The sequence below is a fragment of the Falco biarmicus genome, chromosome 6 (genome assembly GCF_023638135.1).
Source record: "Falco biarmicus isolate bFalBia1 chromosome 6, bFalBia1.pri, whole genome shotgun sequence".
Taxonomy (NCBI): domain Eukaryota; kingdom Metazoa; phylum Chordata; class Aves; order Falconiformes; family Falconidae; genus Falco; species Falco biarmicus.
The window spans coordinates 47249420-47268204 of NC_079293.1; the positions used below are offsets into that span (position 1 = coordinate 47249420).

The following is an 18785-nucleotide window of genomic DNA, read 5'->3' on the forward strand; positions in this document are numbered from 1 at the left end:
CTTATGGGGTCTAACTCCGCAGTGGACGATGTCAGCTCTAGGATGCAGCACCTCTTGCCAGGGAGGACACCTAAGCAGGGAACCTCTTCAACTTGCCTCTTGCCTAACACAGAGACTCCTAATAGTACGTAGGGAATTGGCTGATGTAGTTCCCAAGCCACTCTCCATGATACCTGAAAAGTCATGGCAGTCAGATGAAGCCCCTGGTGACTGGAAAAAGGGAAAATTGCACCCATTTTAAAAAAGGTATCATGGTTTAACCCCAGCCAGAAACTGAGCCCCACACAGCTACTCACTCACTCCCTGCCCTGGTGGGACAAGGGAGAGAATCAGAGTAAAAATGAGAAAACTCATAGGTTGAGATAAAGGCAGTTTAATAGGTAAACAAAAGCCACATGCACAAGCAAAGCAGAACAAGGAATTCATTCACCGCTTCCCAATGGCAGGCAGGTGCTCAGCCATCCCCAGGAAAGCCAGGCTTTGTCACATGTTAACAGTTTCCTGGGGAAGACAGACATCATAAATCCAAACGTCCCCTCCTTCCTTCTTCCCCTAGCTTGACATCATATGGTATGGACTACCCCTTTGGTCAGTGGGGGTCAGCGGTCCCAGCCGTGCCCCTCCCAGCTTCTTTGCACCGCCAGCCTGCTCACTGATGGGGCAGCATGAGAAGCAGAAAAGGCCTTGGCTCTGTGTAAGCACTGCTCAGCAAAAACCGAAGCATCCCTGTGTTATCAATGCTGTGTCCAGCACAAATTCAAAATAGCTATATACTAGCTACTGTGAAGAAAATTAACTTCATCCCAGCCAAAACCAGCACAAAGGGGTAGAAATGAGGACCCCTGTGAACTACCAACCTGACAGCCTTACATCTGTGCCTGGAAAAATCATGGAACAGATCCTCCTAGAAGCTGTGCTAAGGCACATGGAAGACAAGGAGGTGATTCAAAACAGCCAGCATGGCTTCATCAAGGGCAAGTCCTGCCTGACCAACATACTGGCCTTCAGTGATGGAGTGATACATCAATGGACAAAGGAAGAGCTACAGATGTCTATCTGGACTTCTGTAAGGCCTCTGACACAGTTCCTCACAAAGTCCTTTTTTCTAAATTGGAGAGTTATGGATTTCATGGGACTGTCAGTGGATAAGGAATTGGTTGCATGGTCGCATCCAGAGTAGTAGTCATTGACTTAATATCCAGATGGAGATCAGTGACAAATGGTGTCCCTCAGGGGTCCATACTGGGACCAGTACTGTTTAATGTCTTCATCGATGACACAGACAGTGGCATTGAGCGCACCCTCAGCAAGTTTTCAGATGACACAAAGCTGAGTGGTGCAATTCAAATGCCTGAGGGACAGGATGCCATCCAGAAGGACCTGGACAATCTTGAGAGGTGGGCCCCTGTGAACCTCATGAAGTTCAACAAGGCCAAGTGCAAATTCCTGCACATGGGTTGGGGCAACCCCTAGTATCATTACAGGCTGGGGAATGAAGGGCTTGAGAACAGCCCTCCAGAAACAGAAATGCAGAACTAGACCAGGTGATCTAAGCTGGATCCAGATCCACAAATCAGCATCATGTCAGAGAACAGTTAGCATGGGTGCTAACATCCAGAGGAAAGGCCTGGCCGCATCATCTCCCATTCCTCTAGCCCAGCACCGAGGCAGGCCGACCTGGGGTATGGCCCAACCAGATTGCCCTGCAATCTCTCAGAGCAGCCATGGTCCCAAACCAATCAACACCTTCCAGCATCTGGGCTTTGTTCCCAGGGGTCACTTTGCACTCGGATTTTTGTATGAACAGTGCTGTCACACAAACTCAGCCTTCATCATTCCTCTGATTCCTCAGGGGATTTGTTTCTTTCCTTTGCTTAATGAGTGAGGTTCCCACATCACCTTTTCAAGACGTGTACATCATTTGTGTCACTGTCTCCAAAGTACTGAGCTTTGTTTGCTGCTTCACTCCTGAGACTCTCACCTGCTTCTTCCAGCCAGTACTTCATCCTTTTTTGTGTGTTAGAAAACACAGTTCAGGAACAGCACATAAGATGCCACCAACAGAATTGTCTCAACTTGTCATCAGCAAAATGAGCAGAATAAATTATTTCACAGAAAAAAAGGGATGCTCATGATAAAATATCACATCAAGCTGGAAAGGTGATGTGTGTGCTTTACAGCAGTATGAAATCTTATTTGGGACTCCTCCTGGCATTTGTAGAGTGAAATTTTCAAATTACACACGAAAGGACACAACCACCAGGGTCATTTTCATTGCTGCTGTAATTTATGGACTTCAGTGCTAGCCAAGGTGAACTGAATTTACTATCTGTAATAAAAATAAGATTTAAGAAAATGCACCTTAGAAACATATCTTTTACTTCAGCAGCAGGACCACAAGAGCACAGATAGGCCCATAGATTGCCAGGACATGGCTGCCAATTGCAAGAGCTGAGCACGTTGGAGATGCTGCAAAATTTTCAGCTGTCTTCCTGTACCACACCGTGATGGTGGCTTTTGGGTTTTACCAGACCTGCACAGACATTTCACAAGGGACAGAAACATGCCACAGTCCCTAATTCCAACATGAGAGCATTTTCCACAAAAGAACCACCAACCTCTCAACCCTCGTCTTCTAGGGTGGTCTGCAAAACAGCTTCAACAACTCACTGGCTGAGATTCACGGTTGTTAAATAACCAGATACTAAAACCATCCCCCCGAGATTTGAGTTGTATGGCAGCTTTTGGGTTTCCACTGATCTCACACTCCTCATTTTCCCACAGGCAATAATCACCCCTTTCCCCCTCACCCCTCCCACCACCACCCCCACCCCACCACCCCACCACCACCACCCCGATTTGCCACCTTGCCTTCCCTAGCGCCTGCCTTTGCCCCTTCAGGCATTAACTTGCTTTTCCTCACAGAGCATCTTTATCCTCATTTTATCCTTATTTTATTTTAAACTGAAACTGTACCTGGTTTCAGTTTACTGCTGCTGTTTCAGGTCTGGAGAGGGCCAGTGCGCCAAACAGCATCTCCGGTTTTCCATCTGCAGCAAATGCTGTCACCTCACTGTCAAATGTGCTCAGATGCAGACTAAGACCATCACGACTACAGCAGTAACACTATTACTTTCCCTCTTCCATATAAAGCGGTGTTTCTCCCTTGCTTGCTGCCTCGCCAACAGCCAGCAGGTTGTGCTAAGGGACCAGCGTTCTCCATCCGCAAAATGTGCGGAGCCCGGTTCGGGAAGCGGCGCTCTCCCACCGGCGGTACCCGGGGGATCCGCGTGTCTGCCCGAGGCTGACACCCTCTGCCCAGAAGTGGAAGGGGGAGAGACGCACGTTTCCCCATCAAAATAACGGAGCAGGTTGTCACCATGCACGACATTCCATGTACTACCAAGGCTTCTGTCGGGCAATTTTAAACATTCCCTAGTGACAGCTAGGTCATTTCTTGAGCACAGGAAGGTAACACAGGAACTTGCCCCCTGACAGCAGGTGCTTTCTTCCAGTAATAAGAAACAGCCCATGATAACAGCAGAAGAATGATGACCGAGCCTTTCCAAAATGTGAAGTGGTGAGATAGGGTCAGATGCCAGCAGCAGTGCCCTTGTCCTCTGTGTTGCCAGCAAACGTACTGACCCCAAGCTCACAGGGACTGCCTGGAAGCCCAGCGAAGCCCAGCAGGGTTTTTTAAGCAGAGAAAAGACAAATGTCCAAATCTTGATGTGCAACTCATTTCTGTTCTTACAAAGCTTTGGAGCCGGTTATATTTTGTACTATCACAGGAGGGTGTAAATCAAATGCCAGAGGAAAACAAGAGGCGGTGCAAGTCCAAGAGGTGCGGGTGTGAGAGGTGCGGGTGCATAGCTAGCCTAAACAGGTACATGTATGGTCCTTGAGCCGCAGCCACTGCATCTCTCATGCCTGCACCAGCATCCCTGCAGCAAGCATGACGGAAAAGATGTTAAGGAAACATAGCACTTTTTTTTGTAGAGTTTCACTTTCAGACCCAGAAACAAAATGATTGGCCATGCATGAGGCATGGAAAGCAAGAGCACAGGCTGAGATCACAGTAAACCCCACATGAAAATCACTTCCTCAGGTTGTCTTTGCAACCACATGTTGCAGGGCAGAAAAAAAGGAAATCACTTGGTGAAAGTGAAGCTATAGCTTTGTGGGAAGCTGAGTCAAGCTAATGCTTTGCTCCTAAAAGGAAAAGGACCCCTCTTCCCTCCTGCTTCCATAGCTCTTTTTCCTTTTTCTTCTGCCTACACAATCCAGCTGCCTCCCTTGTGAGGGCTGTAGCAGTCATTGAACCCCTCCGTAAGCCAATTTTAGTCACCATCACAGTAGGTGACTATCCAGCTTGCTGCGTCTGTTTCTTACTGCCTGACTCAGCTGAGCTGAGAGAGGTGCCAAATGATGAGCAGATTAGCCCAAGGCAAGTGGTGGGAACATGTAGGAGACTGGGGGAAAGAGGGGGACAGGGACATTCTACCTTCAGGGCAGCTCAGCCCTTAGACAAGCTCATTTCTTAGGAAACACACCTTCACTGTGCTGCTATCTGACTGGCCTGGCTGGCTAAACCGAAACTCTTGACAAAGATCCCAGTCCTCTTCTAATTGAAACAGGCTGCTCTGTCCGCTAAAAAAAAAATAAAAATCCAAGAACGCCCCACGCCTGTCAGAAAAGACCATCATTCCTTAAGTGTGGCTACAGCAACCTGTTAAAGAGAACTACTTTAACAGCAGTTTCAAAAATTACATTGCAAACTAGTGGAAGGTATTCTCAGTTAAACCATTCATTGACTCTTCCTGGTTCCAGATTACTTAACTTAATAGTAATATTAGTCCCAAGGGGAAATTGCTTGTTTAAAGAACCAGCAAATCCTTATTTTATTATATAGCAGTAAACTGGAAAATCTGCAGTGAAAAGTAAAAAAAAAGGCTGAGCAAAATATTCTCTCATTTCAGTGTTTAATTGACAAGTGCAAACATAAGGCTCTCATTCTGCAAGATGTGTGTATCATTCCATTAAAATCAAGTCACATATGTGGGCAACAAGCAGTAAAAAGGCAGTGCTGAGTGCAAACACTGTGCTTTGAGTTTGAAACGGGGGGCGGGGGGTGTGGGGTGGCGGTGAAGCCACAGACTTAGCAGATAAAATACCTAATTGGGATTCCATGTACCTTCATGGTGCTGCAGGCCCTAGCCCTGCCTAACAGATACCCTCACAAATACTCCTCTGTGCATGGCTTTCCCTTTCCACACAGAGGGTATGGGAATAGATGCCCCCATCCCTCCCTTTGGCCAGCCCTCAGCACTGAAAGCTTTGCACAAAAGCACTGCTATTAGTACACACATATGCCATTTCACTAGGGGAGTTATCTTGCTAAATGTTCGTTAAGTGGCTTACCTGAATCTTTGCTAGGCTAGTGCTGGTTTCTCTTCACATGAGAGTGGGAGGCATGTTTTCGAATCCCCTTTTCTTTGGTTTGAGGCGAAAGAAGGTAAAACTGCCATAAGCAACAATGGTTTCCCAATGAAATAAATTGGCTGCTTTAAAGGCCCGAGTCATTTAAAGTCAATCATTTCAAGGTAATACATCAAGATTGACGAACTATCAATGAATTACATGCATGCTTCATTTTTAACTTTCTGCCAGCTTATAAACAACTGCCTTTGGATTTTTACCAGGAGGAAATAAATCAGAAAAATACCCATTTTTCCAGAGCAAACAAGTCTTGGAACTTTTCCTGTAGCAAATTTCAAGGAATGTAGTACTCTCCTCAACACCTATCTTTTTTCAGTGTGGAAATGCCTAGCTTTTGGCAAGCTTAACTCCCATTATTCTCATGCACAGAGACAAGAATCATAGCCTGATCTTAGCTCAGAGCTTTTCTGTTCCATCTTTTTTCTTCTTTCATTATTAACTAAAGCCAGTTCTTAAAAATGCAAGAATGTGGCAGCTTGCAGCAGTCCAAAATGGGATAAATTTTCAAGCCATCAAGGAAATGCTAACTGATGTCTTAAGATGCCTGCTGCTTCATCATGCCCCACACAGAACAGGAAACACCACTTGGGCTCTACTGCTACAAGAAAACCACTTTGGTTTCCTGGTAACAGAAAGACTTTTCATATGAAGTAAGCCCAGTTCCTCATTGCAATTGGTTACTTTTGTACCACCAACAAGCAAAACAAGACAAAAAGCCCAAACCCCAAACTTCAATCACAGTACATGGTGTTCCTCACATAGAACTAGGATTACATGGACTCACTTGCTACTTTAAGAGTTAAAAAATACAAGTTTTTGTATTAAATCTGTAGTACACATAAGCTTACAGGCTCACACAATAGACACAGCATGCCCATAATTTTTCTTAGTTATAAATAATTTAAAATTCTTAAATTCCACATAGTTTTAAATAAATGCCACCTCTTTTTTTCCCCTCCCTCCTTGGCTGTCCCAAAACAGTCTTTTGTCTCAATATCAAGGTTTTCTCCAAAAAGAAAACTATTGGCAAAAACAAGAAGGTTGTAGCACATTATTTATTCCTGTTTATTCCTGTTTCACGTGAAACCCAATATTGAATGAATCATCGGAACTAGATGTGGAAACAACTCACAGTCCTCGCATGAAACCTCTTCCATCTTAGGAAAGGAAATGCGTTCCCACCTCATTCTGGTAACTCATTCCGGTGACAGCTACACCACCAAAACAGAGATTAAATTTCCAGAAAAGCCACCAAAGCCAGGCTGCAGAAACAGCTGAAATCGGATATTGTCATTAGTTACTCCAAAATCTGGATAGCTGGACTTTTCTGCACCAATAACCAAAGGCTTTACTGACGAAAGAGTAATTGTGCATGTGCACACGTCCATAAATACACACCTTCTCCTGAATAATTACATAAAACAGGTCCCATGAGGCAGATGGTTAGCGACTTTTAGACATTCACTAGGGATGCACAGTTTCCCTATGTTATAAGTCAATAGTGCAGGCCTTCCAAATTCAGACCAACAGATACCGTTTACCCCAATATCACTGAGTGGAGCGCAGAGTTGTCCAAGTTTTTCCTGCCAAGGTGGCTCCTCGCTGCATCCACTACTTGTAGCTGCCAGCTCGTGCACACTTCTTGCTCCAACTGTGCTTCCACGTTGCTGCACAGCCCCTTGTGTGAACCCAGCACGAGGTGAAAACTGTCACATTAATTAGCAATGCTGGAAGATGAATCCTGTTGTACTGCAGTTTTCACTTCCCATTTCCCACACTTTCCATTTGTTTTGTGTCTAAATAGTAGCTGAAAGAGAATGGAGATAGAATCCCAGCACTGCGCTTGCATAAAACCCATACATTTGTTTTCTTGAACAGCCAGAAATTTGTCATAACAACGGCATTACAGTAACCCTATTCAAGAATTTTCTGTTCTTTTCTAAGAGGGTGATACAGCCCATCCTCAGCAGGTTCCCAAAACCTCAATAGTTCAATAGAAAGTATCTGCTGACCACCTGAGAGTCTTTTAAAAGCTATTTTAGGCTATACAATCTGTCAAAACCAATAGTACAGCTTGGGCACTCTGAGGACATTTGTCTGTCCCTATATTTGGGAAACCTGTTTTGTATATTCTTGTATAAGCACAGTGTGAAAACAGCCAACCCAACCTGTGCAGGCCACATAGTGCCTTCCTTTATATAGTGCAAATCTACATCAGCAAACAAACTTGACTAGGACTTTGCTCAGAACTGCAAGGCACTGACTTGTCTGGCTCAGTTTGACAGGCCACTGAAGTATGTGCTTGTTTTTAAGATCTAAGTGAAGACGCTTTTGAAGAAAAATGGTGTTTAGATGCTTTGTTTCATGAGAAACTCATGAGAAAACGTACGTGCAATTTGAGCTCCATTATTTATCAGTTATTTCGTGCCAGTTCTTTAAATTGAGATAGACCAGGTAGATTAATCCCTACACTCTTAATTTTCAGTGTGCTCTCGGCAGTTAATTGATATCATGTCAGAATCAGGGACTACCCCTCTCCCACCTATACATCTGCTTCGAAGAATTTCAGTTAGGAGCAGGACACTCACAGTTGTCCGCTGTCCAGGGGGTCTTCTGGGAATGGTGAAAGATTTAAAAAAAAACAAACAAACAACAAACAACAAACCCACACCTTAAAACGGGCTCAATTTTTAAGACACAATTTCTCTAAATGAAATCACACCAGTTCTTGAGCTTGCTTAATTTCCATCAGCTTCTAGTTAGAATTAGCGAAGTCACCCACTTCCAGGTCTCAGCTAACATTTGTTCCCCGCTGGCAGACTAGCCCTAATTTTAAGTCCTGACCCAAGATCAGTCCTTACCCTCACATTCCTCAGCTCTTTTATACCTGAGGCAGTGATGCTATCCCAAGCATAACCCTGCTTCAGCATTCAGCTAGCCCCCATTTTCCTTGACTTTCTTCCCTTAAAGCCTGCATCAGAGGCTTACATTCTTCCTTCTGTTTCTCCTTTTTTATAGCTTGGTATCTGCTCCTCAGTTCTCACACTCAACACAGCCTTAACTGCCATTTTTGGCTGCCTTGGCATGTAAGTCCATGTCTCTATTATAAAAGGAAAGCTGCTGAGTATTAAAGATGCAGTATGAACAGTCAGACATCGCTACGCAGGTGGAAAAGTTTTTACGTGTTCCTACTAACACTATTAACTTTTGTTTCTTAGTCAAGCTATGATAAAACATATAATGTATAAAGATGGATGACTATGGCTGTATCTGTATAGCATATTTGGCTTCAAAAGATAAACTGTGTTGAAATCTAATGACAAAGAATATCTTTAGGAAATAGCCAACAGAAGTACAGATTGCAACAGTTCCTGTAGTGGCATTAGTTTGAGAATGGTGGGCTAATTCTTGCTTTTCAAAATTCATCACTCTGCAAAGTTCTTCATACTTGTACACATGCAGAAGATGAGAAGGCAAAAATCCCAAACCTTGTACTGAAGGCAATGAAGCCAAAAAGTTAGGATCCTGCAGCAAAACCTCTTAACTTGCTTGGTTTTGTTTGCGCAAAGAGAAATCCTGAAACTTTCTCAAAAACTTCATTTCCTGCTCCAAATTGTACAGATTTTCTTAATCCAAAACTTAAAGCTAGAAAGACAACAAAAAGTCACAGCACGTGTCTCAGGGTAATCTCAAATTTCCAGACACTACTGTGATTTATAATGGAATGAAAAACAAATAGGCATTTGAGGTCAACCTGTAAGCACTCTCATCTGGGTGGGCCTGGTCCATGTGTGCCTATCTACATTAAGAAATTCAGCATATATAAATATATAAATAAAACATATATACAATACATAGTCACATTCATATAAGCCATAACATGACATATATTTACAAAAAATATTTGCAGCTATATTTTGCACATTCAGGTCCACATCAGGAATTCAGTTATTTAGCTTCTGCCTTGTAGAACTTGATCACCTTCCTAAGTAGGAATCTGGGATGAACTTGTACCTTATATATTCACAATATCCAAAAATAAGAAAGAAGAAAATAATCGTCCAAGGAGTTCTGCCAAGTTTATAAGAAAAGTTGAAACTTGTTGAAGCATTAGCTGCCTCCCCGAAGAGTGAATTACATGTTAGCAAACATTGAGAGACCTTCTCTTCTTCATGTAGAAAGACAGTACTTTGGCTTGGTCCATAAATAAATTTGAAACTCCTAAAATGCAGGCAGAACACAAACTGGGTCCTGACAGATGTCCGTAGTATAAACTCATGCATAACTGCTATTCCATTTGTCTCAGTTTAAACTGGTAGAGTGGTGAAAATGAACAAATGTAGAGATGAAAATGCCTACATTAGGTTACCTTACAGCGTAAAAAGGTAGAGAGTAGACTACATCCTGCTGGCATAGTTATAGTTTCCTTTAACGGTAAGTTACGTGGTTAAAAAAACCCCAAGGATCTCACATTTGTACAGGACATATTACACAGGTCTGTGATTTCCAGGAACTGGACATTTAATTTATTTCTCCAAAGATGGAAAAACATTTCTTCGCTGCTTCATAAAGTAGTCTTCTTAGGTATGCAGCCCAGGTTCAGGCATGCTTTTTTAAGCTGGGGGGATTTGCCCTCTTGACATGAAATGCATTTTGCAAGAGCAATTAAAGCTTTGGAGAAGGGGTTATTTTCCTTTCAAAAACACTTGGAAAAAATAAACCCCAAAATGCAGTAGTTTAAAGTGCCTATATGTCTGTCATGGTTTAACCCCAGCTGGTAATTAAGTACCACGCAGCCGCTCGCTCACTCCCCCCTCACCCAGGGGGATGGGGAGTAGAGTTGGAAAGGAATGTAAAGAGGGGTGAGATAAAAACAATCAAACCCAGGAAAACGTGAAGACCCGTGGGGAAGTATTTTGACATGAACTGTTGAACCATGGCCTCAGATAGCACTTTCAGCAATAGGCTGTGAAGTCATCTCTTGCTCCTCGCTATTCTCTGTGGACACGTCCTGGACCTCCTGCTGCTGATAAATATCTTGGACCAGCATGATGTTTGTGTTCCTCCACTCTCTGTACTTCACTGCCGTCAACTTTGGGTCCTCTAGCAACTGGTTAATTGTGGCGAGGTCATGTTCCTTACACTAGGAAAAGAACAAGTGGTTATTTCCTATAGAAACTGTCAAGCTCATTGTCCATAACAAAAACACTCTGGGAACATTAGAGAACCATATCACAAGAAGATGGCAAATAATCCAGCCTCCTGGCAACTTGTTTCCATTTTTAGAAAGCAGATCATCAAAGTTAAGTCCACAGCAGAAATTTGTCCCAGTTGAATGAAAGATTATGATTTCATGTAGTTTATGTTATAGGATCCTTAGCAAAACCTCATGAGAGGATTCATGTGAAAATTAGACATTGCTATACTGACTCACAACAAGTTAGTGCTTGCATGAAACTAGCACAACAGCATTTATTTTTGTTACTTACACCAGTTTCAACTTTCTCAAAAATACTTATTCCCTGGTCACATTATAAAAGTTTCCTCTCTGGGAGCTAGCAGAAAATAATTTTGGGTATTATCTGTGCACTGGCATTAGAGTGGCTAAAGTACATGTGGCTGCTAATACATCTACCACTGGCTACTACTACTAAATCTGGTCTCTACTTTTAGGCAAGAGCAGCTCAGACCATATATTGCAGGCACTCTGATTCAATTGAAAGGTATGAACTGTCACTGATGTAGGGACACCAGTACCCTCTACGTCACAGAATCACAGAATGGTTGAAGTTGGAAAGGACCTTTGGAGGTCACCTGGTCCAACCCCCTTCTTCAGGCAGAGCCACCTAAAGAGCAGGCTGCCTAGGACCGTGTCTGGACGGCCTTTGAATATCTCCAAGGATGGTAACCCCACAGCTTCTCTGGGTAACCTGTACAAGTGCTCATGCTAACAAGAAGTGTTTCTTGATGTTCAGAGGGAACCTCCTGTGTTTCAATTTGTGCCCACTGTCTCTGGTCCTGGTGCCACTGGGCACCCACTGGAAAGACCCTGGCTCTGTCTTCTTTACACCTTCCTTTCAGATATTTATATTCATTGCTGTCATCACATTTTCTGACACAACTTGCTTTTCAAGCCCTTATTGCTTATCCATGCAGCGGACCACAGGAAAAAGAAGCCTTTGTTAGCAGCCACAATTTCCTAATGGAGGCACACAAACTTTCCTTGATTTTGCCTGGCTCTCCACGCTCCTGTGCCACCCTGCCCTCACCCCCACCCCTTCTCTGTGTGAAATCAGTGGAATAATTCTAACCATCTTCTTCTGCTGCCACCAATTTGGTCACACCTGAGGGCACTCCATGGTAGTGGCTGCCTTGAAAATGCTCCCACACATTCACGACACTTCCTAATAGTAGCAATTGGCTGCTTAAACATCCATATCCCACTACTACTCTAACAAACTATCTGCTGTAATACCTTTGATACCTGCACCATTTTTAAATACAAAAACTTGTTCAACTGTTGGTTAACAGAGGTCCTACTCTCAAGACCTAGTGCTGACCCTTGTAAGAAGACTTCTGGCATTGATGCAGAGATATGTGCAGTTAGCCTAAGAGAAGAAGAGGAGACAGGGAGACAGAAAGGAGAAAAGAACATTTCCAGTGGACAAACTTGGTGGCAAAAAGCCATGCAATGGAATTTTTCCTGTAGCACTAAATCTATTTCCCACATTCATTAAGACTGTGATGCATTTGCACACAGCTTCCTCCTCTTCCAAACTATCTAAAGCATGTTTTGTTAACGATATGTTGTAGCAGCAGCATTAAACTGTTGTTAAAGATGTGGAGTCAAAAGTTCAAAATTAAAATTGCACTGAATCTTGCATAAATCGCTTCTCAAACTAATAGGTTTTTAATTAAAGCACAGTAAATATGGATCAGATGCAAAACTTTCCTGATTTTTAAACTTCCAATACATTATTTCTAATTATTTTATGTCTCATGTTATATATTAAGAAAATTGACTTTAAAAGCACATAATCCTACTGATGCAAAGAATATGGCACTTTCCCACTGCTGCAGGCATTTGCCTTTTAGATAGGCTAACTTAAACACTCCATGCATAGAACTCTGTTTGTGTCTGTGAGAAAACGTCTGTGCTATGTTTGTCTTGTCAATACTCCAATTTCTTAGTTTGAAGAAAGAAAAAAATATCAACACATTTTATACATTATGAACACTCCAAAAGTGATTTTTCCATATTAAATACAAGTGTTAGACAAGCCTAAGGTTATAAGCACTACTAATCACAACTTATACAATACTCCCATGCTAAATCAATGTAAAGCTGTCCTCTCTGCTCATGTCTGGCAGTCAGACTTCCATTCAGCTCCATACTAATTGAAATTGATTGTCCCACAAGGTACAACTCCATTTCATACTAACTGGTTCTTAGATTTATTAATGAGGTTCCTACCAGGGAAAAAACTTTGCAGTATGTTTCTATATTTAGTTTCCCATAGCATAAAATAGGCATACTTTTAAAGCTAACTTTCTCTTTTGTGATATGCTCACTGTATTGCTGATGCAGATGGATACTGCTATAGTCAGTACCGTGTCACTGAAGACTGATCCTGAGAGACTTCACCAGGTCTTGTATGGAGCCAGGGAGAATGCCTATATTCCCACTTGTCTTCTCAACTGTATCATCAGGAATAATAACATTTAACAATTTGGCTGAGGTGCCAGAGCTCAAGCCTCCCATTGCAACTAATAATCTAATAATAATAATAATAATAATAAACTAATAAAAATTAAAAACAATTGTGCTGATAGGAGAAGTTTTTACACACATTTCTCCAGCTTACAATGCGTGATGCCAAACACACACACTTGAAACAAGATACTCAATTCTTGCTTCTAATGCATACAACAAGAAAAAAGGGAAGCCCCAGGTTTGCACTTATTCTTTCTTCTCCTTACGATTTAAATACTATGGTTAAGCTTTCAGTCTCCCTCAGTACCATTCGGAAGCAGGCTTTGAAATCCCATGACGCTTGATGCTGGCCAGTAAACAGCCTCATAAATCCCCATATTCCAGACAGATTTACTGGCCCTTTCATGGAACATCCCCTGAACCCCTCCACCCCTCCAGTTCACGATACATTTTCAACATAAAAGCAGGATGCATTTGTTATTAAAAATATTTTAGTTACAGGAGGTCTTTACAATAGCTTTGGCACTTCCTGTACATTCTCCAATAATCACATAAGGAAAACTTTTTTTGGCTCAGGGTCATTGTCATGTCCTTTATCATCAACACACTTTGTCTGCTCTTCCTTTTTTTAAGGCTCTCCTGTTTAGTGTATTCAGCCGAGATTGTAAGTTTTCCAGCTAACTAAGAGAAGCTTTCTTTATTAAATTTTCCAAATGGGCTGGAACTTCTGCAAGAAAAGTCCCTTCTGAACTATTGCCTCTGCTTCCAGTTCAAACTGAACAACAAAACACAGCTCAGTATTCAGAATGAAGTAGAAAACAATTCAAATCTTAACCAAATTCTCTGGGGCTTTAAGGAAATACGTAATTATAGAGTTTGGCTGAAGTCTAAGCTTGCTGCTTTTTTCAGCCAAAATGTTTCTTTCTCTCAGGCTTTTCTTTGGCCAGCTCTGCGATCTCACCTTTAATGTGCTGTTCAGCATTCGAATTTTGTGGAGTTTCTCATTAATGGAGGGGTTTTTGCTGCGTTTTATAAATGACTTCCTGAGCTCCTTCTTTGTTGACAGCCGACGATCACCAATGGGAGACAGACTTGCTTGTTCTAATGACTTGTAAAGTCGCTCCATCTCATCATCATCACATTTTTCCTGATCTGCAAAGAATAAATTGAGTATGAGAATGTGAATGTGGCAGCAGATAGCAGAAATGTTAGGTTCAGCCATCAGGAAGGCTCTTAGCCATCAGGAAGGCTCTTAGCCAACTGTAATATAATGGTATTAGAGTTAAAACCAAGGGCAATTTTTAGTGTAATTTATAGGGTAATAATGCATATGAGAAAGACATATTACCAGACTCAAATGCTTTTAAGAACCAGGTCGTGATCCAGATACAAGCACGTATTTCCACTGATACAATGCTGCCTTAATGCTCTGAATATATCACAGACTTCTTTGAACAACTGTCAGTAATACCACATTTGAACAAAAAGAACTTTGATAGCATCTACACCCATTTACCTTTCCCTGCATGCTGCACACATTTCTACCTGGCAACTCACAGGTCACATTGTGTTTGGTGTTCTTATTCATCACCAGGTTTTGATAATCATTAAAACCAGATTTTAAAAAAATTGAGTGGTGAAATGAAACATAGGAACTTTTCAGGGCCCCCAAGAGAAGGTCCTTAGACAACATATTAAAGCAGGAACCCTTGAGGCACCTGACACCTAAACCCTGAGTTTCACAGATTGCAGCACAGAATTTGCTTTTGGTGCCTTACAACAAAGACTTCTTATCTCCACCTTAATTATTGTGATGGCTTTCAAGCTGTGGTACCATCTTCCATGAGGGAGAGGACATGAAAAGAAAAGCTAGTAAACAGCTGAGAATGAAATAACATAAGATAAGACAAAAATTGAAGCAAAGACATTATCCAGAATAACACAACTTAAAAATGAACAGTCAGAAACTAAAAATGTACCAGATCTATATAGGGGGGGGGTGGCAGAAAGCCATTCTCAGCAACAGACTGTGCAACCTGCTTCTAGTCTCTCAGTCCACACTGCAAGCTTTTCTACTTCAGTGTTAGCTAAAGGAAAATCTTAACACTATTGGTGTTTTCAGGGTGCTAATGAAGCCATCAAAATCCAACGGGATAACATCTGTTTTTATTTCACTGGGGATGGTGGTGGTGGTTCTTCTCAGCTGCAGTCCTCCGTGTGCTGGTCAAACTGGCTGGGCTCTTTTTTCTCTTAATGAAAAGTTAAACATTGAGTTCTCTACATCACCTTCAGCCAGCAAACATTTTCTGAACAAAAGGAGAAGTCCTTTTTCTCACTCATGCTCTAGCAAAAAGACTTCTCCAACATGTCAGCACACTTACAAGGCTGCTCTTTATCTTCACCATGTTTTAAAAAGTACAGCATCCTCCTACACCCCTGTTCTTTCTAAATATTTAGGTTACTAGAAAGGTTTATGATATGCTACAAATATTTGCCTTCACTGTGTTGCTGGCCTTTTTTCACTACTTTGAGATTATAAAAAGTCTGCTGTAACTGACAAGAACTAAATATAACTTCTAACATTGGTACAGTGCTGGGAGGAAAAGGAGAACTGTTGTATATTTAACAAGCTGAGGGAAATAGAAAAAAATGCAAGTGTAAGGCATAATACACGGCAGTAGTATTTCCTGAAAACTGTTGGCTCATGCCATGAGGCTCATAACTATAACTAGCTTCCTGCCAGCTTTCTTGGGATGAAGCAGCTGTTTGTTTCGTTAGCCAGCTCCTGCACAGGAGTGGCTCAGCTTTACCATAGGCATCACCCATCAGGACTGTACACAGTATCACTTTGAGAAAGAAATTGAGCTTTATCAGACATCCAAGAAAAAGTATATAAGAAGAAAAAAAAAATGCATTGATCCTGTTCAACAACTTTAAAAAACAGTCAAGCCCTTGGGGACATAAGGTCCCTCCTGATATTTTTTAAGGCTAACTTGTGAGGCTCCTCAGTGTCTTAAAAGGGTTACAGAGCAGAAAGCACAAGAAAACACCCTCACTGAACTCTTCTCTTCCATGCTAAATACTCTGATATCTACCATGCACTTGTGGGTGAAGGTGAGGAGGACAGTAATACTCAGAAAAAGATGGAGCCAAAGTCAGAAATGCCCAGCAAGTTGCTACCAGAAAATGCACTTGATGAGCAATGCATACTCAGCTCCTGCATCCTTTCAAGATTGCGACCGTAAACTACTCTCCTATTTCTTATTGTTCCATGATTACCACCCCCAAAGGACTGATCAGGGTCAGGTAATTCCAGAGGGAATGTGCTAGATTCTTCAGATTGGGTGGATAAAGGGAGTGACAGGGAAGGAGCTAAATAGGATTTCAGGAAACAGTTGGAAAACAAGGGTGAGTGAAACGTGCCAGCTGTATAGAGCCAGGTATGAGCTATAGAGTACCATTTTTTGTCTCCATCTTTGTTTACATTGATGAGCAGGGAACCCCTCCCACAAGTTAAAAAATTACAAAACAGTATCTTAACATTGTGCTTTTGTATAGAAGTAGATAATGTTGCCATCGATGAAGAGCATGGCTGCCAAGAAACCTCTGTAAATTGAGGCCAGACAACTGGTACCTGCCTGGACTTTTACCTTCACTGTCCCGAGTTCCCCTGCACCAAGCTCAGAAAGCAAAAGCCCATGTTTTGCAGGCTTGAAGCTACCGCTGAACACACTAGGTTGATGCTGTAAATCTGAAAGGGGGAGAAGTAATGGAGGAAGGGAAGAGACATTATGTCTAGCAGTCAATTAACAAGCCAAATAAAATAATCTGTGATAAGGAAATATTTCTCCTCACTCACACAATGGTGCATTATGGTATTTCACAAGCCTCTTAATGCCACAAAAGTAAAAGAAGAAAGCACTACCTGTAGTTTGCTTGCTTGTTTTCTCCACAAAACACCCGAGAGAAAATTAAATAGCAGAGATAAAGCAAGTGACTCAAGGCTTAAGCACAGACCAGACTTTTTTCTCCAGCTTCAAACATTCACAGCACATTTTCCCAGCACTTGGTATCACTTAACTCCCTTGCACCTGGAGTCAGATCACTGTCCTGCAGATGAGCAAGTCTCTAAAAGAAGCACAGGCATTCACCAGCTCTGTATTTTTAGGCTTCAGTGATCTGGATTCCTCCTATGAAACCTGAACTGTCTAGACTATGCTATCTGATTGTTATAAAATATTTGCTTTCCATCACAAAGTAAAACAGTATGCAAAAAGCACACAGAACACAAGATCGGGGCCGGGTGTTAAAATGAACAGATTGTCTGTGCCAGCCTCCCAGAGATAAATGTACCATGCCTACTCTAAGTTTTGTTAACCTCTGAGGCTTTATAACGATGGATGTATTTTGCTGGCAAAGATTTGTAATAGCATGCGTCACTAGCACTGCTCTGGAGTGAGTCTTTCTAGACAGGTCACACAGCTAACAGCAAGCACTCATTCAAAATCACTTAAAAATAAAACATTGCAAGTTAACACTTTCACCAGTCCTCTTCAAGCTAAGCACCTTCAGTCTTGGGCATGCATGTTAGGAAACTGAAATGCTACTACAGCACTTCTTTATCTCATGTTATTTTAAAGATAAAATACATTCATTTTTTCTCTCAGGACCTACTGAAGGATTAGTGGTAAGGAACAAATGGCAACAGCAGAAGGATACTACATATCATGTGCATTTATGAGTATGCACACAGAGAAACGCATGCATCGTGCACTTTTGCCTTCCCTCGGTGGTATTAACTATAAGCAATTCTGTTCAGTGATGCCACAGAAGGATCAGTCTTCTGAGGATCCTTCACCATGCCCTTCACTCACAAGCCTTGCAGCCTGCTGAAGTTTCATAGCACTTCTGGAAAAATTCTTTAGTGTTGTACAGCTCTTAATTAGGCAAAGTCTAATTGGACAAAGTCTAACTTTGTCAGACTCCACAGTGGGGAAAGTGGAAAAGAACGAGTGCTGACCTGAGGGAAAGAGAAGCTCTGCCCTGAGATATTTTAACATTCAAGAGAAAGAGACCTTCTAGGTTGGAGTGAGGAAAAAAAGTTAATATTTCAGGCAAGCCAGAACTTCTGACAAATTCTGTTTCAGGAGAAGTAAAACACAATTTTGTGGCTTGATGCAACTTAGCTGGAATTTTCCTTTAACTAATGGAAGATATTACAGACAAGAGCAAGCCACCAGAGGTTCAACACGCCAGCTTTTCACCTCCTCGATTTTCAGCTTCCACCTTCCTGTCGGCCAACTTACCACAGGTGGGAGACATTAAGGTATTGAGACTACCCACCTTTCAGCAGCAATACAGGACCCTGCCTGAAATCTCAACTTCCATGCTTTTTAAGCCTAAAAAAGTGAAATTATCCAGAACTTTTCAAAAAGCAGCTGTGGGAAACCAAGCTGATTGTTTCCCAGCAGTAAAGATAGAGAAACTGGCAATGTTCAGCAGAAAGTGCATTTTGCATTAAAAACTACCTCCAACAGAACATATCTTACTAAATCTAAACTGAAATATGAAT

General features: G+C 42.0%; 1 protein-coding gene across 4 annotated transcripts in view; it reads right to left on the bottom strand.

The window, feature by feature from the left end:
• Nucleotides 1-6535: 6535 nt before the first annotated feature.
• Nucleotides 6536-18785, bottom strand: part of IPCEF1 (interaction protein for cytohesin exchange factors 1) — an 85429-nt gene continuing 73179 nt past the window's right edge. For all 4 annotated transcript variants that reach the window (XM_056342692.1, XM_056342694.1, XM_056342693.1 and 1 more), the window contains 2 exons: nt 14175-14365; nt 6536-10642 (listed from right to left, as the gene is read on the bottom strand). In XM_056342692.1, coding sequence (XP_056198667.1) covers nt 10442-10642; nt 14175-14365 — 392 coding nt within the window. In that variant the 3' untranslated portion in view covers nt 6536-10441. The remainder of the gene's footprint in view (nt 10643-14174; nt 14366-18785) is intronic.